Genomic DNA, 21,886 nt, shown 5'->3' on the forward strand with positions numbered 1-21,886 from the left:
ATTTTTCCTTTCCACAGAAAGAAAAACTTAAAAATAAGTGTGATGGATGGCTTAGGAGAGTGGAAATGGAGCCTGAAATGAATGGAGAAGCAGTGAATGTGGCTGAGGACAGGAATTTGTTATATTTATGTATAGGGAATGATCCAACTGAATGTAACAATTAGCGGGATAAAGCATATTAGCCAAATGCTACGACTAAGTGTTCCACAGTGAAACAGCTAGTGTTGACATTAGCTAGCGGTGGTGGTGTGTTTCAGTATGAACATACCATTGATATCATTGGTATTGTGCTACGCTTCTACTAGGATCTGTCACTGAAGGTACTCACTGAATCTTGCTGGATCAGGCCCCTCAGAGATAGTTTCAGTCTGTCTACAGGTTGGGGAAGGTTTTCCTTCCCAGCCCAGAAAGACTAGAAGCTACATTTTTCTTGACTTTTTTTTTTTTTTAATAAAAGCTTCTGTTCTGGAGAAATATTAAAAATTCCAAGAATCCCTGGAAATACCTTAAATCAGTGCTACGTAATAAAAAAATTAGAGTTTGCAAATCCTTATCTGAAGTCAAACATTTTCACAATCCCCTTACATTTTCTCTAGATTAAGAATGAAGAAAAAAGGGGGTGTTGGAAGGTTGACAGAGAATACTGGACCTTCAAGGGGAAGGGTTTGCAGCAAGGGGGAGAGGAAGAATCTTTCCTTTAGACTGCAATAAAATTTTCAACATCTTGCAACAGCCTCTGCCCTTCCCCGATTGCCTTTCATGACCACTGGTTATGAAACACTGCCTTCATTAGACCTTCTAGTCTGACCCTCCTGTCTAACACACGCTATAACACAGAATCTCCACAACCCATAGATCAAGTCCCTCCTCTTAATGAGCCACCAGCTAGTTGTTCAGTGAGCAGAAATAGATTAGCAGCGGACACCACTGATTTGGTCAACTCAGTGTAACCTCTATAAACACACATCATACATCATTTGAAAGCTTATTATGTCTACTTTAATATGATGTATGATGTGGAGCTATCAGTTGGTGCCATTACCATAGAAATAGGGATAAACAATGACACCATCAGCGCGATAAAATGATTACTTTGAAATATTTGCATTTGATTCTGTTAGTTTAATGACTGTATTATTTCAAGACATAAAATTGGATTTCTTTGAGAACTCAAAGCATCACAACAACAATCTAAAGATAAACCAAAAGCTAATAAATAAATGTGTACAGGTATTATTGAAATGTAATAGCACTTGTGACATTTCTAGGCAACATAATTATCATCTTGTTCTTCATTATGATCTCTGTCCAGAGTGCCTGGGTTACCAGTCTTCATTGCTGCACAGAATTGTGTACATGCCAAGGCAAAGATTGTTCTGACTACAGACACAGTTGATTGTCCAGTAATCTCTATAGGTACAGGCACAAATAAGATCTTGTAGAAGCTCAGATGTCATTGGGCCCTTGACAAATACAGGAAGTAGTTTGTCATCCACATTTTTGCATCCATGTTGCAATGGAGATCCAATATCTGGTTTACCTATGTGCCAAAGACATTCAAATCTTTGTTTGACAAGATGCTCTTTCGGCATGCACTTCAAAAATGTCCTCACATGGTGGAAGTTTAGCCACTGTCTTGTCTTTTTTGACAGATTGAAGCTCAAGCAATTCAAGCCTCTGGGTCTCCTTTTCTTTCTTGCTCTGGTCATAAAGCACTGCTACCAACTTCCTTGCTGCAGAAATTGTGCCTTGTCCATCACTCTCCCAGTTTGGCAAGATCTCTAAAGCAGTAAGCTCCCTTTGTTTTAACAACATGAAACACATCCTCCTCTTCCACACACCCCTGCCCCAATACCAAATAAGGATGACACAGTGTCACATTCTGTTAATGCGTGTATAGCAGGAAGTATGTTGCAGAAGTCAGGGGTGAGTCTCTCACAAATTGCGTGCGCAGGTATGAAGCAGTGCTTGTAGGTTGTGCTGGTAATGGTGCCTGCTTTAATACATGTGTTATTTGTGTGTTCTTGTAAGTGTGTATGGCTGTCAATTTTTGAGGGATGCCATGCTTTCTTGTAGTCACACCCTCATTGCAGCGCTCACTCAGAGGGGAATTAGCTGTCTTTAAAGCTATAGCCACCTAAGCTGGGCCAAGCAGCAACAAATCTGGGTGCCCAGGTCCTCAGGAAGGGCGGAGCACCACCCATTAAGGGGCTCAGACCTGCAGTCAAGGCAGAGTAGCAGAGTCTATAAGTCCAGGCCCTTAAGCAAGGCGAAGCAGCAAACGGAGGGCTCTGGCCTGCAGTCAAGGCAGAGCAACAACAAACAGTCGGTCATCCTGGCTTTGGCAGACTGCTGACAAACGTAGGCCTCATGTCCTAGATTGGGGAGGCTGCCACCCTAGGGTTGGGATGGCAGTGGGTAGCGGGACCCAGTCCCACCCTATTGCACCCAGCCCAGGGCCCCAATGGTGGCGGAGTGGTCCACCACTGGGTCAGTGGGGATTTGCCTGCAATACACTGACCTAGGATCATGCCAAACTCCCAACCAGACTGTTGTCTAGTACCCCTGGGCTACTTCCTACTTTATCCTTGATGAACACCTCCAGTGTCCTCTATCTCCCCGCAGTAGGTGGCCAGAGACAGCCCTAGCAACCCCTCGGTTGATCAGCAGCTCTGGCAAGTCCTCAGTGTGGCCAGGGTCCTCCTCGGGCTCCAGCAGCAAGCGGGATGTGTCTGTCTCCCTCAGCTGCTCCAGCCCAACTGAGTTGCAAGGCCCACCTTTTAAACTTCCACTTCATGTCCTTCTCCTCAGCTTCTGGTGAGGCGGGCATGGCCTTCCAGGCTCTGCAACCCAGGGCAGGTTGTGGTCCCTCCTTGTCAATCTCTGAGGGAGGCCACGCCTCCTCATCAGAGTTCCGTTTTTGGTAAATAGTGAGCAGCAAGGATCAAAACATCTGTATTAGGTGACCTAAGTACTATGATTCCTTGACATCAAAAGACTCAAAAGCCATACTGGCACATACAGAATGCAGAAGCATCCTTGTGTCTGCTTCCTCTTGAGTACTGTGCATTGCAAGTTGATTCTGGAGGTATTCTAGGTTTGTCAGATGCTGCACCCTGCATAAGAGACTCTGACGGGGGAGAGTATCATGTTTCAGTGGTATTTCTTGTGATGCTGAACTATCTGCAGACTGTTCTTGAAATACCACTTCAGTCACTGAATGGAAGGTATTCTTTCCATGTTCGGTCTCTGTGTTCATGGCTATATTTTTGTCTCCTTCATGGATGAGATCTCCACCAGCGCATAGGTGCTGGAACTAGGAGTGCTGAGGGTGTTGCTGCACCTCCCTGCTTGAAGTGGTTTCCATCATATATACAGGGTTTCTTTGGTTCAGTGACTTTCAGCACCCCCACTATACAAATTGTTCCTGCACCATTTGGAATAAACACATCTCCCTGGAGTCTTTCTACTTCAGTTTTTGCAGCATTGATGATGAACTTCCTCAGCTCATCATAACTAAGGCTAAGATTTAATCACTGGTATTTTTAGTTAAAGTCATGGATAGGTCACAGGCAAAAAACAAAAAATGATGGCCCTGTGACCTGTCCATGACTTATACCATAAATACCCCTGACTGAATCTTGGAGGGGTTGGGGTACTGTGAGGGGTGAGGCTGGCAGGGGAGGGAGCCTGTGGCACCAGCTGTGGGGGGTAACCCAGGGGGGCCTGCTGCCACTCCAGCTGTGGGGGGGGGAAGCCCTGGGAAGCCTGCTGCTGCTCCCTCGGAGGGGGAAGCTCAGGGAGCCCTTTCCTCTGTGGCCGCTGCAGAGGGGAAGCCCTGGGGCCCCACTGCTGATCCAGCCACCACTGGGAGGGAAGGGAAGCCCCGGGTGGCCAGCAGCTGTTCTGGCTGCCCAGAAGGGGGCGAGGGAAGCCCCTGGGACCAGCCGCTGCTCCAGCCACCCCGGGGTTGTTGCTGGGAGCCTCTGAGCTGTGGCTGCTCCTGCCGCCCCCGGGACTGCTGCTCAGGTGGTCCCTGGGGCCAGCTGCATCAGCCGCCTGCCTGGGGCTGCTGGAGCAGCGGCTGGTGCAGCTGGCTGTGAGGCCGTCCCACCAGCTGGCTGCAGAGCTGCTCCAGCAGCAGCCAGTGTGGCTGCCCCCAAGGCCACCTGAGCAGCTGGCCCCAGGGCCAATTGCTTGAGCAGCCCTATGGTCAGCCACACCAGCTGCTGCAGAAGTCATGGAGGTCACAGTAAGTCACAGAATCCATGATTTCTGCGACCTCTGTGACAAACACGGATCCTTAATCATAATTGATGCAGAATCCATGATGTTGTAGTATGGCAATTAAATTGCAAGACCTAAACTCATGGTGCAGCTGTGCAGTAAGGCTTCTATGCAGTGGTGTGATAATTTCAGAATGGTTAGATACTACACACTCTGCAGTTGAGAGGCATCTTCTTTGAATGTCTTCTGAAGGATGATACTCGTTGCTGGCTGAATCATATGCCCTTTTATCTATCAACCAAAGAACAAACTTCTGCATCAGTTGGGGCACAGAAGTACCTGACCTCTGTAAACTACAATCACCTGGCTTTAGATAATATTCTCAGGCTTTTATTTTGGCTATTTCAGACCAAAGGATTGAAGGGGTATTATACAAAACACTTGTTAATTTGAAAGCTGCTCAATAGGCTCACTCACCAGAAGAACATCCATAAAATATTTGGATGATTTAAGTGCCTGCTTCAGATTATTATCAACTTGGATAGTATTAGCTAATGTTACACTGCATAGACAATGGTAGACTTGCCCTGTCCATGCTGTGCATGGAATTAAATTGCAGAATCACAATGTTTTTCTAATCTTTTGCATGTAATTTGCTACTGGAAGAGGTTGCAGTTTCTACATCTGACAGAAGTAGGGCTTTAAATCTTTGTAGCATGTTGGACAGAAGAACTTTCTTGTACATAAGATCATTGTCTAGCTCTCATCTGATAAATGCAATGCCATAAGGAGACTGTATTGCTGCACTGTAACTAGATGGTTTTGCTTTAAAGAGACGTTGTACTCAAGTAGGAAGAAAGGCAGTGCTGAGTGATAAGCTGCATCCTTAGCAATCAAGTCTTCCAAAGATATTCTGCACAACATGTCATCATCTCCTCTTTGAAGTGGTGCCTCCCTTAGATTGGTTGCCCTCTCAAATATTTCTATTTTATGAAGTTTCTTGTTGTGTGTTTTTCTCAGGCAAACAATGCAACAGGACCAATTCTGTCTAGCACTGGTGGCTTTGGACATTTGCATTCTTTTGATTTTCTTGACAAATAAGTTTGTGGAGAGTCTTTTTCTCTTGGATGTAAGCTATAAGGGGCCTGTATCTTCCGTGTCTTCATATATTGTAATATCCCTCTAGAAGTAAAATTCCCAATTGTTAGCTTCACCACAACCACTACTACCACTTTTCATTTTGTACAAATATACAGACTTGTTCTAGACTAGATATAAATGAAATCTGTATGGTAGGATCAAAATTACCATTTTTGTTTAGCGAGCACTTTGACTGAAGCCCAATATGAAGCTGTGTATTGTCATTGCTAACACTAATACTGACCTCTGCATAAATGTCACTGAATTAAAAATATACTTTCTAGAATATTTCCACAGCTATTACTGCATGCATAGCAATTACAAACTTAAACCTTCCACTGGTCAGACTCTGTGGTACACTGTACAACAATGGCTTAAAAATGGGTAAGTATTAACAGTAGGAATTCATGTACATTTCTGTCTTCTCACTATCTGGTACAAACTATGAGCTCACTACTGCTACTGGTGCACAATCTTCAGGGTGAGACTGATCTGGTCAGCAAATTTCAACTGAAAATATAAAAAACTATTCTAATCACTTGTGAGATATTTTGACAACTAAGCATATGCGATGTGAGGACATTTCATGTTAATACATTGCAAAATGTTGCTGTTTGCCATTATTGCCACATGATAAACAGGTTAAACTTTTCTGGAAAAAAAAAACTTGCCCATGCAAAACCAATCAAAATAGTTCAATACATTGTCATTTAGTAGCTATGACCAATAATCATCACAGTGAGATGTTATCACGTTGCAGTTTTTCTGAAGTGTCAAAACATGACACTTTCTCATTTTGGATGCCATTGTTACACCTTGCCTGCAGGCTTACAGAGCCACTTGGCAGCTCCACATCATACTCCATCTAAACATACATAAAATAAGCTTTGAAATGATATGCAATGTGGGTGTGTGCAGGATGAGTACATTAAACTACAGAAATATGGCCCTTTTTGGAGAATTTCTGCATGCCTCAAGCTGTCACTGATCAAAGTATAGCTCAAAAATCCCCAATCCAGAAGCTGGGGAAAGGTTCCCATTGGATTCAGTGCACCTGAGCAGTACTGCTCTGACAGGAAGTTTTCATTGGAGCTGCACTTCGAGGTAAGCTGGGCCAGTCCCCTGCTCCTTCCAGGAAGTGTGCCATGCTCTTTCTTGCCAGAAGCTGCAGCCCAAGAGCTCTAGGCAAGCGGGAATATAAAGGAGGAGAGAGAGGCGGCAGCTCCTAGTTCAGGCTATGATCCCAGTCTATGTTTCCCTGCAGGTAGGACAAAGAAGGACTTTACTAACACTCCCCATGGGGCATTTGATGTGAACAGGGAACACATTTAAGGCCAGCTCTTGTGGGATTTAGAAAATGCTACAACAGATGAAAGTGAGTGTAGCCAGGGGCGGCTCTAGCTTTTTTGCCGCCCCAAGCACGGCAGTCAGACAGCCTTTGGCGGCTTGCCTGCAGGAGGTCCCCAGTCCCACGGCTTCAGCATACCCAATGCCAAATTGCCGCCGAATCTGCGGGATCGGCGGACCTCCCACAGGCAAGCCGTCAAAGGCTGCCTGACTGCTGCCCTCACAGGGACTGGCAGGGCGCCCCCCGTGGCTTGCTGACCCAGACACGCACTTGGAGCGCTGCTGCCTGGAGCCGCCGCTGAGTCTAGCAAGACTCATCAGTGCAGCATAGGCTCTGTTCTCTGTCAGACACTACACCTGGCTCTGGCAGAGGGGCTGGCTGTAGTCTTAATCAATCTCTTCCATTCCATCTCTACCTTCAGTGATCCACTAACACCTGGGAGCAAGCAGAATGCAGAGTAGGGGGCTGACCATGCAGTGAGGTCTCTGCTGGCAAACAGTAGTGCAGGGCATGCTGCACAGGATTCAGAGCACAGGAATGCTCTGAACAGCAGATTGGAGAGTGGTTATGGGGATGTGAAAAGGGGATACAGAAAATGCTCCTTTCCCCACTTGCAAGACTGGAGTGTAGTTTCCACAGCAAGATTTGTGCCATCCTGGGGAAGGGAGTGTACCCTAAGGGTTAGAGCAGGGGTCGGCAACCTTTCAGAAGTGGTGTGCTGAGTCTTCATTTATTCACTCTAATTTAAGGTTTCGCATGCCAGTAATACATTTTGACATTTTGAGGTCTCTTTCTATAAATCTATAATATATAACTAAACGATTGTTGTATGTAAAGTAAGTAAGGTTTTTAAAAATGTTAAGAAGCTTCATTTAAAATTAAATTAAAATGCAGAGCCCCCCGGTCCGATGGCCAGAACCCAGGCAGTGTGAGTGCCACTGAAAATCAGCTCGTGTGCCGCCTTTGGCACATGTGCCATAGGTTGCCTGCCTCTGGGTTAGAGCATTGGATTAGATTAAGGGAGTGGCACTTCAAGAGACAATTGGTCCCACTGATTATCCTATACCATGACTCCCTGAAGCCAGCCAGCCCTACACCACCTTCCCTTCCCAGGCAGGCACCAGCAGAGGGGATCAGGGCTGTTCATGAGCTTCTGCAGGCTCAGGCCCAGTCACTAACACCTGCTGAATATCTCTGCTTATGTTGCCATAGTAACTACAGCCCTGGGCCCTGCTGCATGGCTTCTCCTCGCAGCTCTGACTCCTTGAATAAGATAACTGCTTCTTTCACCTCCACCCCCTCACTAACCTCCCATCTTGTTCCTCAGTTTGTTGTCCTACCTGACACCAAGAGCCACGCTCCTGGCCCAGCCTTTGGACTCCCCATGTTGCCACCTTTTCCCTCCTCTCCTCCTCCAGTGAAGCCAGCCTCTCCCAGGGGTCAGCCTGCACCCGGGATGGCTGGCGGGGAGTAGCAGAGAGCAGCAGATGGTGGCATTACTCCTTACGCCTGCTTTCCAGGTGAGCTTGGGTGTAGTTGACTCTGCTGTTTCTTGAATGCAGACAAGGGGCCAGATCCTCAGGACTGGCTCTTTGATGCCCAGTGCCCCAGGAGCAGCAGTATAAGCTGCCTTTACACCTCCTTGAGCCTCAGCCTGTTGGGTGCTGCTCTAGTCCTGAAGTATAGCTTATAGCATCCTCCAAGTTACTCCGAGGGCTTGTCTACACTCACAGTGCTGTAGTGGCACAGCTGCACCGGTGCTGCCGCACTTAGTGAAGATGCTGCCTACGCCACAGGGAGAGCTTCCCTGAGACACGATGTCAATAGGGGACGCCCTCTTGTCAACACAGCATTGTCTTCGCCAGCAGGTAGGTCAATATTACTGCATCACTCAGGGGCATAGGCACCAACTCCTTACATGCTCAGGAAAAAAAAAAGGGTGCTCAGCACCCACTGGCAGGCCCACAGATCAGGTCCTCCCCTCCCCCCACCCCGGCCCTCCTGCCCGTCGGTGGCCATGCCAATTAGCTTCTCCCTCTCTCTCCCAGCGCCTCTTACCCACCACCATCAGCTGTTCAGCGGCATGCAGGAAGAGGAGCGACGGCAGGAAGTGGGGGTCGAGAACCCCCGGGAACACAGAACGTCAGTGCCTCTGCTCAGGGGTGCAGATTTTCGACACCCCTAAGCAAGATAGTTACACCAACATAAGTTTCTAGTGTAGACCAAGCCTCAGTTGCACTAGCTGGACAAAGCTACACTCCCTACTCTCAATGTGGGGCCTTGGGAGGCAGTGACATACAAGCCACTATGCAGGTCCTATCTCACCTTGGGATTCTCTCCCTCTGGGAGAATACTCATGTAGCCAGTTAATCCAAAACTGCCACAGCAGGGACTAGGATCTGGTCCAAAGAATCTCTCTGATGTCAGGGGACTGGGACAGGTGTACGTTGCAAGGCTGTAAGTGTCCCAGCTGCTGCTATGTTGGGATGCGGCACCAGGAAGAGAGCAAACCCCCATTCCCCATTGCCCTGCCTCTCCACTAAGGGCCTGTCCTAGCATGAGTTGAGGGAGAATAAGAGGATCGCTGATACTTAAACCGTATATTTGTTAGTGTTCAAACAAGACCATGAACTCCACAATATAAATACCTCCCTGGATCCAAGGGTGCCATTGTGACCAGATCAGTGAAGGGAAGATGATGGTAGGAGACAAACAGATGAGGGGTTTCTGAAGAGCTGTGAGGCGAAGAGCCTTTGATTGCTCTGAGTGGACCCAGGAACTGGCTACTTCCCCTCTCTAGTCTCCCCTTGGGGTTTCAAATCATGCAACTATCATTATACTAAACATTTAACTAACCACCATACTTTCTTATTGCTTTCTGTTAGCAGGATTTCCTATTCCGAAGATGGACTTTTAATATCAGATGGAAGGGCGGAAGAGCTGTGTGTCCCAAATAGCCAACCCTCATGCACAGATGAGGAATAAGTTAAACATTTACATCTCTCCTAGATTCCTCAATTGTAAGGCTAGCAGGGGCCGTTATGATCCTGTAGTCTGATCTTGTATAAAGCAAGCAATAGAATTTCACCCAGTTTTTGCATCTAGCCCAGTGACTTGTGATTTAATTGAAGCATCTTTCTTAGAAAGATTTCCAACCTCAATTTATAGAATCTAAGTAATAGCGAATCCACCACATCTCTTGGTAATCTGTTCTACACGTAATAAAAAAAAAGACAAAGAGTTAGTGCTACTGCTCTATGAGTGATCCTGTTAATTTCATGTGGGGAGTGAATTAGCAAAGGCAGAGCAGATCTTTGGAAAAGGCACCCACCAAGTCCTTGTTTCTGCCTCTAGGAAAGAGTTTTGTGGGATTTTCAAGCTTATCAACACTTTTTACAAATAAAAAAACCAACAACTCTCATCCCTTTGCAATTTCCCTTCCCAAAGTTTTCATTCTGTCAAATAAAGGACATGAATCATGTCTGAATTTTCCTTCTTTCCAGCAGATGATGGGATGATGAGTGCAAATGATGAGAGGTGCAAAATCCTCAGCAGGAAGGCTCTGAGAGATCACTTGGGTTGTGATTAGAAAGCTTTAACAGGAATGTTTCCCTGAGTCCTGACCAGGGAAGAAACTGTCTGGGTTAGCACACGTCAGAAAGAGAGCAGAAAAACTCTGGAGAGAAGAGACAAGACACAACCTCTCTCAAATACTGCAGGAGACCCAAAGGGCAGAACCCAGATGAGAGAGAAACCAAACACCTGTACTGAGTGCGGGAAAAGCTTCACTTGGGGCTCACAACTTATCCAGCATCAGAGAACCCACATGAGGGACAGACCTTACATATGTGCTGAGAGTGGGAAGAGCTTCCTCCGGAGTGCTGAGCTCGTTCTGCATCAGAGAACTCACATGGGTGAGAGACCCTACAAATGCATGGAGTGTGGGAAGAGCTTCAGCATCCACTCCAACCTTATTAACCTCCAGAGAATCCATGAGGGGGAGAAACCCGATAACTGTACGGAGCGTGGGAAGAGCTCTGGCCGGAGCACAGACCTTATTAAACATCAGAGGACCCACACTGGGGAGAGGCCCTATAAATGCACTCAGTGCAGGAAGAGCTTCAACCAGAGCTCAGACCTGGTGAAACATCAGTGGATCCACACAGGAGAGAAGCCTTATCAGTGTGCTGTGTGGGAAATGTTTCCAGCAGAGGTCAGATCTGGTCAAACACCAGGGGACTCACATGGGAGAGAAGCCCTATAAATGTACCTGTACAGGAAAGGGTTCATCATCAGCTCCATCCTCATCACCCACCAGTGAGTGCACACCAGAGAGAGACCCTACCAATGCACCAGCTACACGAAAAACGTCAGAGCGCACTCTGGACTGATTGGCCACAGGGCAGAGAAGATGCCCTACCAGTGTGCCGAGTGCAGGGAAACCTTTGCTCAGACCTCGATCCTGGTTAGACACCAGATCACCCACACGGAAGAGAGACCCTACAAATATCCGGACTGCGGGAAGGTCTTCAGCCACATTTCCAACCTCCTCCAGCACCGCAGGACCCATACAGGGGAGAGATCCTATCCCTGCACCGTCTGCGGAAAAAGCTTTGAGATGAGCTTGCACCTCATCAAGCATCAGAGAACCCATACTGGGGAGAGACCCTACCAGTGCGCTGACTGCGGGTGGCACTTCATCCAGCACTCAAACCTCCACAGTCACCAGAGGAGCCACGCTGGGGAGAAGCCCTATAGCTGTGCCAAGTGTGGGAAGGCATTCAGTCGGAACACCACCCTTTGCAGCCACCAAAGCATCCACCGGGGAGAGAAACCTTTCCAATGCACCAAGTGCAGGGAGAGCATCCAATTCCAGCCACAGTTCAGAAAGCACTAGAGACTGTATGCCACATAGCAATCGGCTGCTGGGCACAAGGCCTTGTGGGACTGGGGATGGGGGGGCAGTGCTGGGCAGTGAAGTAACGGTGTGTGTGAAAAGGAGATGAACTAGCCAGGAATCAATGAGTTAGTGGATGGGAGGCAGGCAATGGTGGGAGTGATCATTTGGAGGCTGTGGGGAGGGATGAGATTAAATGGAGTCACATCATGCTGCTGAGATGTGTAGACCCAGATTTCCCCAAATTACTTTGGATTTTGAGTGCCCAGCTCGAGACATCCAGAAGATGATTTTCAGAGGTGCCGGACCCTTAACAACTGCAAGTCAATGGGAGCTGCAGGAGCTCAGCACCTCTGAAACCCAGGCACTGGGTGTCACAGGTTAGGCATCCAGTATTAGAAGAGAATGCTTTTGAAAATGTCTGCTTTGATAAATGTGCTTCCAAGTTTTAGGGCTGGTCTACACTACGGGGGGAAATCGATCTTAGATACGCAACTTCAGCTACGTGAATAACGTAGCTGAAGTCGAATATCTAAGATCGGATTACTCACCCGTCCTCACCGCATGGGATCGATGTTTGCGGCTCCCCCTGTCGATTCTGCAACTCCGTTGGGGTTGGTGGAGTTCCGGAATCGATATAAGCGCGCTCGGGGATCGATATATGGCGTCTAGATGAGACGCGATATATGGATCCCCGAGCAATCGATTTTAACCCACCAATACGGCGGGTAGTCTAGACATAGCCTAAGTGCTTAACCTGACATAGAAATGTGTTCCCTGCACTTGACCCAGGACTTAACACCACGCTTTCAAAGGAGGACTCTGGGTTTATCAGAAGATCCTGCCCGCTTGAGCTTTGTCTACCCTATAGAAATTTGGCATCCTTGCCCCTCTTTGGATCCCCCAGTGCTCCTGTAGCACACATGCCTTCACAAACAAAATTCCTCCCAACAGTTCACACAGGCATTTGGATTGCACTTGGCCTGAGCAAGGCTAATGCCATGGCATCTGCCACTGTGCCAGTCTCCATCAATACAGTGCAAGTGTTGGCAGCAAGCACCAGTGTAATAGCCTCCACAGTGTACACTGCCCTCTGCTTCTCTCTCACGCTGCACCAGTCATTGATCAAGCAGCCTGTTCAGCCTAGTTCCTGTACTCTGCTGGATCAGGTCAAGCTCCCTGAAGCCCCTTACCTGTCCAAAGAGTCCTGCACACTCCCAAGATCTCATTGTATACTGTTTCTCGTCCCCATCCACTTCTTTGTGATTGCTGTGTTAGCAAGTCAATTTTAGAGCATGGCTTAAGAAGACACCACCACATGAAAGGACCCTCCAGGGAAACTGTTGGAAGCTTTATATTGAGCACAAACTCCCACTGAAGCCTTTTCCTTAAATGACCATTTACATAGCCAGTCCTTGCTTTACAGAAGCTGCATGTAAGTATAGTCTTTCTAGACCTCCCTAGAGATACAGCATGGCCCAGTGGTTAAAACACAGACTTGGGAGCTAGGATCTGACACTGATTTGCTATGTGGCCTTGGGAAGCTCACTTCAATTCTGGGTCTCAGTTTCCTCATCTGTTAAATTGGGCTAATATTGACCTACTTCTCAGTGTGTTGTGCAGATTAATTCATTTTTGTAAAGCACTTTTGAGCTCCTCAGATGGAAGGTGCTGTGAACAAACAAGGTATTATTATGGACATTCATTTTCATCCTGTGTGGAAGGCACTACTGATTAGCCCTGCAGTCCCCTCAGGGCTGGTAGGCTTTCATTAAAAAAATAAAAGTAAAGAACTTTGCTGTATGCCAGAAGTCACTCTCCCTGAGCAGAGGGAACAGTATGGGTAAAGGCAGGGTAGGGGAGAATAGAAGTGCAAATGACAAGCAGTGTGTGCATTTGAGGATACGTCAGACCCTGTTGCTCCATTTTTGGTGAGCTACACATGACTCTCTTCCTCTTGCTTCTGCAGCCAGTATTGGGACCCCAAGGTGAGGCATTTAGGGAAACACCTCTACAGATGACCTGCAAAGGAAAATAATTGGGATTGTGTCTTCTTTTGCTTCTCTATGGTGGAGGAAGGAGCCCCCCACAGAAGCATTTTTGCATTAGAGATTCATGTCTACCCTGCAAGTGTCTAGAGTGACTGAAGGACTGGTGCAATGATGGGATTAAAATGGATGTGGAGCAGAGACTTGAACCCAGGTTTCCTACATTCATTATTTATATCCAGTCTAAATTACCTACTACCCTAGTGATTAGACTACAGACCTGGGAGCAGAGCCAGCTCCAGGCACCAGCGCACCAGGTAGGTGCTTGGGGCAGCCAACAGAAAGGAGCGGCACCTCCGGCTCTTCAGCAGCAGGTCCCTCACTCCCTCTCGGAGGAAAGGACCCGCCACCAAAAAATAAAGTGGCGGCGGTAGAGCTGCCACCAAAGGGCTGCCGATGGCGGCTTTTACTTTTTTTTCCCTTGCCGCTTGGAGCAGCAAAAACACTGGAGCCGGCCCTGCCTGGGAGAGCTGTGTTCAAGTCCCTGCTCCAAATAAGGCAGAGCCAGGATTTGAATACAGCTCCCCAGCATCCCAGGTACATGCCCTAACCACTGCGTCTTCTAGACACACACACCAGCTCGCTCTCTCTCTCACTCCTGGCTGTCTTTTGTGTGACGCCCAATGCAGTAGATGAGCTCTGAGAAAGTCTCCTGGGTCAGCCCCAGTGGTAAAACAGGTAGGGAGATGCCTCATTTGAGAATCCTGAGCTACGGCTCCAAGCAGTTCATGAGCTATGGAGCAGCATCAGGACTTAGGTGGCTTTGCACATGCCGCTGGCACAAACATGGTAGCTCAATGGCAGTTCTGAGGGTGCTACTAATGCTGGCCTGAGGTGCCTAAAGAAGCAGTTAGGCACCTAAGTACTTTGTAAAAACAACAAGAAGCCCTTATGGCACCTTGGAGACAAAAATTTATTTGTTAGTCTCTAAGGTGCCACAAGGACTCCTCATTGTTTTTGCTGATACAAACTACCACTCTGAAACCTAAGTAATTTGTGAATCTAGCCCATACTATGTTAATGATCAGAACTCAGCACATCAGCCTCCAGCCAGACTACAGTTACAGAAGAAAAACTCTGGCCATATTTTATTTTATTGTTTGCGGTACTTTTTTTTTTTTATCTTTAGTGAAACCTGCAATTTCAGAGGAGGGGAAGGAGCATGATGTACAATATATGATGCAGACCAAAAGATTAACCATTCCTGGGGGCTGGCTACAGCTGTAACAGTAAGTATCTGGAGACAGTGGTTACTAACTCCAGATATGAATATACCCATTGTAATGTTGGCCCGGGCAAAGTGGGTGGAGCTAGGAAAGAAAGTGCAATCTCTTACCACGTTTATTATGGCAACATTCTTCTCTTGAGATTATTAGTGAGCTGATGCCAGTTCTCATGATGCAATGCTGCTATCTTGTGGTTCTTTGGATGTGTGTGTTGTGCTCAGTGTCCTGGTACAGAGCTCTGTGGGTGGAGTCCTGGAAAAAGCCAGCAATTTGAATTGAATTTAGCTCTTAATAAACAGCAGTGGGGTTTTTTTTCATTCTCCTCCACTCTTTCATTATATATGGAGATATACTTATCTCATAGAGCTGGAAGGGATCCTGAAAGGTCATCGAGTCCAGCCCCCTACCTTCACTAGCAGAACCAAGTACTGATTTTGCCCCAGATCCCTAAGTAGCCCCCTCAAAGGCAGAACTCACAACGCTGGGTTTAGCATGCCAATGCTCAAACCACTGAGCTATCCCTCCCCCACAAAAGTGCTTAACAGCTGCCCTGTCTCATTAAGGGACACACAGTGTACCCAATATTTTGACCATGTTTCTTTTTGTTACTCCCATTAATTGGGACAATCCTAATCTTGAATTCATCTTAATCGGGATGTTTAACAGGGAACCCAATTAAACTGAGCTAGCAGTGACTGCTGCTTAATTGGCTTCCTGCAGGTGATGAAGTGATTCTTCTAGAGTATAAGGATTTCATGCCCCTCTGATGCTCAGGGGCTGGACTATGTTTCCCCTCCAAAGACCTCTACTGTTGGTTTAACAACACAAAGTGCCTCAACAGCCATCCCTGCCCTGGCCTTTTCAAAAATTCTTCAAAGTTAGTTGTCTTCAGGCTTCTGATAGAAATGTTGTGGCCTTACACTTTCACTAGCTCAGTTGCAATTTAACTCCTTTTAAGCCACTTCTCATTGGCAGCTCAACGTAACTCCTAATTCCTGAGTAAGTGAACAGATTTGACACAAGCTGGACAATCATTGCAAGTACAAAATGGTACTCTGTCTTGATTAGGAAGCTGTACTAAATCAGGATGGAGCGTCCGGCTTATAAAGATCCTGCTGCACAAGCATTTATTTTACAGCTGTTTACAAGGACCAAGCTAAATCACATAACATCAAAAATGGTGAAAATAAATATATTTATATGTAAGTAGAGCTAAATTTTCAGTGATTTTGAGCACCCAGACCTGCCAGTGGTTTCATCTGGAACTGTGGGTGTTTGGCACTTCAAAAACATCAAGCCCAGGGCCTCAATCCTGCAAACATTTATGCATGTTTTCAATTGACTACTGTGCATAGTCCCAGGAGTCAAGTTAAGCAGGTGCATAAATTTCTGGAGGATCTGAGCATAAGAATGTATTCCTAGAACCTAATTACTCCGGCCTAAATCTTCTTACAAGAGCATAGACCATTTTTTAATTTAGGCAGGTAGAGTTAAACAATAATAAAATAGCAGCTGTTGACTATCGGTTTAACGAGCAGTTTTGTACTGTGGTGGTTTGTCCACTGATAATTAAATGAAATAAACAAGCTTCTGTTCCAAATTCAGTGTTTATTAATACAATCCATAACTTATTTGTTATCGGGAGACTAATCCCCCCATCCCGCAAGCCCCTCCATTGTTTACACTCATGTATTAAGACTAAGGTTGTTAGAAGCTAGAAACACAAGACCATAAAGAGCATCATAGCAATCTGGACAACAAAGACCTTTCTCTTTTAAGAAACAGCATTCCTAGTCACTGATTCTTGCAGGTCTGGAGAGAAGGGACAACTTCCAACTGTCCCTCCAAACTGCCTCTTATTCCTCTGGGAAAGCTTGGGGAGGGTGTTAAACTCCCTCTCTGCTCTGAGAAAGATATTGTTTTTTGAAATGTCAGGAAACATATTAATTACAAATCAGAATTTGTTCTCTGTATGGATACATTTATTAAGAATAATAGTTTGTGATCCTTGTATAGAAGTACAAACCATTGGTGATAAATGGTTGAGACCTTCGATGTGATGTCCCAGAGAAAATAAGCACAAAGCCTGGGATTTTCATTAGACACTAAGGGACTAGGGGCTCAAATCCCACTGAAATTCACTGGCACCTGAACACCTAACTCCCTTAGCCTCTTGAAAATCCAAGGCAAAGAGGTTCTTTGAGTCCCATGGCTCAGCAATGATTTCCCCTCTTCCACATCCCCCCCCATCCTAAAATGTGGACTATATATTGTCCCCTAGCAATAGGCCAAACATGCTCCATTTGAAGCGGAAACAACATTGAGAATTGGAGGGGAGATGTGCAAAACTAGTATTCCAACAGAAAACAAATCTCACTGTTTTTTAGCACACTGAACAGGTTACTGCATCTCTATATTGATGGCTATCCAGCGCTAGCATCTTTGAATGGTATCTCTCCCCAAGTGAAGAGTCCGCACGGGGTATGCCAAAAGATCCCAGATTCATGGCCCAATCCTACTCTAAGTCCTTGATAAAAATGCTGACTTCAGTAAAAGCAGGATCAGGCCCTTCTGCTGGATTGGATGCAGATAAAATGGCAACCTGGGATTTTGTCAAGAAACACTGAACTTCAAGGAGTCAAATAAATGAAATGTTCAGCTGGATCTTTAGTAAAACTACACATCTGAATAGTGCTACCTTTACCCTGCCGTATGTATTCAGTGAGAAAACCACTGAATAATCTACTGCTTGCAGCTAATATGTCATAGTTAGAAAATGCAAATAACTGACACCTGCTACAGGGCAGGGGCGATGAAAACAAGTCTGGCATGTAACTAAAAAGAAAAAATAAAGAGTTAAGCTAATGACCAAGACTTAATGTTCCCTGACAACATTTTTTGGGAGACATATTTATTTTTCCAATTTAGAGATGAGCTTGAACCAAGAGTCTGTACCTAAATATCCAAGAACTCTGAATCCAAAATGAGATCTGGATCTGAATTTTGCAAATAACCCTCATCTTTACAATGGGCTGAACCAAAATCTTGGATCATCTGAACATGCCTGTACTGTGAAGGCTTTGAAATGCAGGTGTAAATCCCATTTCTACTTTAATTCATAATAGTCTAAACCTTTACTCTCTGAAATGAATTGCCTGAGCAGTAGTGTAACCTTTTACTACTTCAACTCTTGAAAAACCCCTCATCAGACTTTGTGGTGGTATGTGGTTTTGCTGGAGAGAAAAAAGGGTACATTAAACACTTTGCAAATATTTTCAAACAGAGCTAATTTAAATCTGGTAATCACAAAAGATACTCAGTGTAATTAAACTTTTCAACAAACAGTCTAATGGGCAATGAGACATGGTACTACTTTGAAAACATGAGGACTATTCTTCTCAAGATAATGGAAGTCGAAGAAACAGACAAAAGTCAGAATTTCAAATCACAGTGGTTTTAATTACCTATTAATTGTGTTCAGACTCTGCAGAAACTTTCTTTGCCTTCAGAGTAAATGTGGCAGTTTTCAAGCCAAAACACTGAGGGGCTAAAGTGGTGCTTGGTTGTAACCTTATCTATGAAGACGTTAATGCAAAGGTCTATGAAAGCCACCAGATGGCGCTTCATCCCAACACTAGAGTACAGAAACATGGGATGTTCAAGGTCACACAGAGAGAAAAGAAATTTCATGATCTCTTCTCCTATACCATGTCTGGAAATGCTGTGATGCCACCTTGTGTGAAGCATATAAAGCAGAGTCAGGCAAACCTGTTAAAATCAAGGAGCTCCTTTGCCTAAATGATGAAAAACCTCAAACATCTTTTCACGTTTAAAAAAGCCAGGCTTTTTTAAAAAAAATTTTTTTTTTTTTTGCTGCTGCCTTTGTGCTTGCTGGGTTAGGCTGGGAATGGACATAAGAGTGCTGAAAATCTCCAGGAGAGGGTCTGGCCAACACTAGGAAGCAGTGTATAGCTCAGAAGGGTGAGCTTGTTCTCATGAGATTTCCACCCTATGTTTGTAGATCCAGTAGACTGAGAGCATACAGATGGTCCCCAACCACAAAATCTGGATCTGGATCCAACTTTTCTAAAGTTTAGGGCTGGGCTTTTGGTTCAGCTCATAATGGAAAATGGGGACAGAAATGAAGTTTGGATCAAGATTTGACTTTTCCCAAAGTCCAAGAAAAACAAATCTGAGGTTTTGGTTTGGGCCCATCAGCACTTTACAAATATTATCTAACCCTTTCAATTTCCTCGTGGGACAGATCAGTATATACTATCCCCACTTTGTCATTGGGAAAACAGAAACAAAGGGTACAGCTATACTACCTACCGGATTGACCGGTAATGTTCGATGTATCGGGGATCGATTTTATCTAGATGCAATAAATCGATCCCCGAATCAACGCCTGTACTCCACCTCAGCAGGAGGAGTAAGCGGAGTCGATGGGGGAGCCACGGCGCTTGACTCGCTGCCGTGAGGACAGCCAGATAAGTTGAACTAGGATACTTCGACTTCAGCTACACTATTCACATAGTTGAAGTTGCCTATCTTAGTTCAAACACACACACACCAGTGTAGCCCAGGCCAGAGAGATGATGTGACTTGCCCAAGGTCCCACAACAAATGTATGGCAAAACTGGGAACTGAACACAGTTCTCTTGACTCTGGATCTAATCCGTGGATAATGCTGCCTCTCAGTGGATATGCATCCACACATGTAACTGCTTGTCAAATCAAGTTCCGAACATTCTGTGGTTTCTCACCATTAATTTAAAACATGCGGGGGGGTGGTTGGTGGAATACATACAATTGGTTATGAGAAAGAACAAAGTGAATTCAGACTTTTAGGGAGAAGGGAGCGTGCAAGAGGCTCAAACAAGCAAAATAAAAGCATTTACACCAGGGCTGTCAAGCAATTAAAAAAGTAATTGCAATTAATCACACGATTAAAAAAATTAATTGTGATTAATTGCACTGTTAAACAATAATAGAATACGATTTATTTAAATATTTTGGATGTTTGCTACATTTTCAATATATTGATTTCAGTTACAACACAGAATACAAAGTGTACAGTGCTCACTTTTTATTTATTTTTGATTACAAGTATTTGCACTGCAAAAAAAAAAAAAGAAATAGTGTTTTTCAATTCCCTGAATACAAGTACTGTAGTGCAATCTCTTTATCATGAAAGTTGAACTTACAAATGTAGAATTATGTAAAAAAAGAACTGCATTCAAAAATAAAATAATGTAAAATTTAAATAGCTGCAAGTCCACTCAGTCCTACTTCTTGTTCAGCCAATCACTCAAACAAACATATTTGGTTAGATTTGCGGGAGATAATGCTGCCCTCTGGAATGGTGACCAAAGCATGAAGTGGCATATAAATGTTTAGCATATCTGGCACATAAATACCTTGTGATGCCACCTACAAAAGTACCAGGCAAATGCCTGTTCTCACTTTCTGGTGACGTAAATAAGAAGAGAGCAGCATTATCTCCTGTAAATGTAAACAAACTTGTTTGTCTTAGCAATTGGCTGAACAAGAAGCAGGACTGAGTGGACTTGTAGGCTCGAAGTTTTACTTTGTTTTGTTTTTGAGTGCAGGTATGTAGCAAAAAAATCTACATTTGTAAGTTGCACTTTTACAACAAAGAGATTGCATTACAGTACTTGTATGAGGTGAATTGAAAAACACGGTTTCTTCTGTTTATCATTTTTACAGTGCAAATATTTGTAATAAAAAGTAATATACACTTTGATTTTAATTACCACACAGAATACAATATATTTGAAATTGTAGAAAAACATCCAAAATATTTAATAATTTCAATTGGTATTCTATTGTTTAACAGTACAATTAAAACTGTGATTAATAGCCATACTTTTTTTAATCATGATTAATCTTTTAACTAATTGCATGAATTAACTGCAATTAATCAACAGCCCTAATTTGCACCAATAAAACCAGTGCAAAAGAAGTCTGTAGGCCTACAAAAAATGAGCAAATATGCCCTATGGGTAGACTAAAGCAAAGTTACTCGGATTCTTGAGAGAAAGGGAACAAATTACTTACCTACAGGATAATCAGGGCAGATTGGCATTCGTTTTTCCTGCTTTAAAATTTTGACAAGTGGATAACGGTGGATGAGAAGAGTGGATGAGAAAAACACACCAGATATTAAAAAAATAAATAAACGTTCTGTTATTTTTCCCCATTATCTTTGGCATTATTATTTCTTTTTTTCTTTTGAAAATAACCTCAGTGTGAGAGAAGATCACAGGAGCAGTAACAAAAGCTGAGTGCAGTTAAACAGAACAACTTGCTCCTGGCATACTGGGAGAAAAAAAGATTGCCATGTACATGAGCAATGCATAACCCGTGAATACAACAACAAGGGGATTAGGTACCATGACTGGATTTTCAAAGGGGGCTTATGGGAATCACTAGCAGTTGGGCACACAGGCTGCAATCCACAAAAGTACTTAGGCACCGAAGGCCTATTTTTAGGAATCATTGTGATCCACAGAACAGCAGCCTGGCTGCTGCCTAAGCCTGTAGGTGCCTAACCTCACTTGGTGCCTAATTTTTTTCCCTCTGGGGGTGTACACTGCAGCATCACTCCAGGCACTTATCTCCTGCCTCGGCATGTGCGCTACTGCGGTAGGCACTCAGATGCCATCTCCCACCTATGCCCCAGAGTGATTAACAAGCTGGGAAAGATGTTAGATAGGTATTCGACTATCTAAGTCACAGGAGGGCAGATACAGTAGGCAGCCGCTGAGTATACCCTATGGGATTGACCCCTTCAGGCTAGTCCACACAAAACAGCCAGGGGAGGGGCCTCACCCAGGGTTAGGGAGAGCCTGGTTCAAGTCCCTTTCTCTTCCTGAGGGGTAGAAGGGGTTTGAACAGGCCTCAGTCAATCCTGAGGTGAGTGCCCCAGTCACTAGGCTGTGGACTATTCTAATAGGGGCTTCCTCAACCTCTCTTA

The 21,886-nt window shown here is 45.0% G+C and overlaps 1 protein-coding gene across 1 annotated transcript; it reads left to right on the top strand.

The window, feature by feature from the left end:
• Positions 1-10,457: 10,457 nt before the first annotated feature.
• Positions 10,458-11,612, top strand: LOC115644320 (zinc finger protein 436-like). The gene is made up of 2 exons (XM_030548517.1): positions 10,458-10,906; positions 11,117-11,612. Exons 1-2 carry the CDS (start codon positions 10,458-10,460, stop codon positions 11,610-11,612), a joined length of 945 nt encoding a protein of 314 aa, XP_030404377.1.
• The last annotated feature ends 10,274 nt before the right edge of the window (positions 11,613-21,886 follow it).

The sequence above is a fragment of the Gopherus evgoodei genome, chromosome 1 (genome assembly GCF_007399415.2).
Source record: "Gopherus evgoodei ecotype Sinaloan lineage chromosome 1, rGopEvg1_v1.p, whole genome shotgun sequence".
NCBI classification, from domain to species: domain Eukaryota; kingdom Metazoa; phylum Chordata; order Testudines; family Testudinidae; genus Gopherus; species Gopherus evgoodei.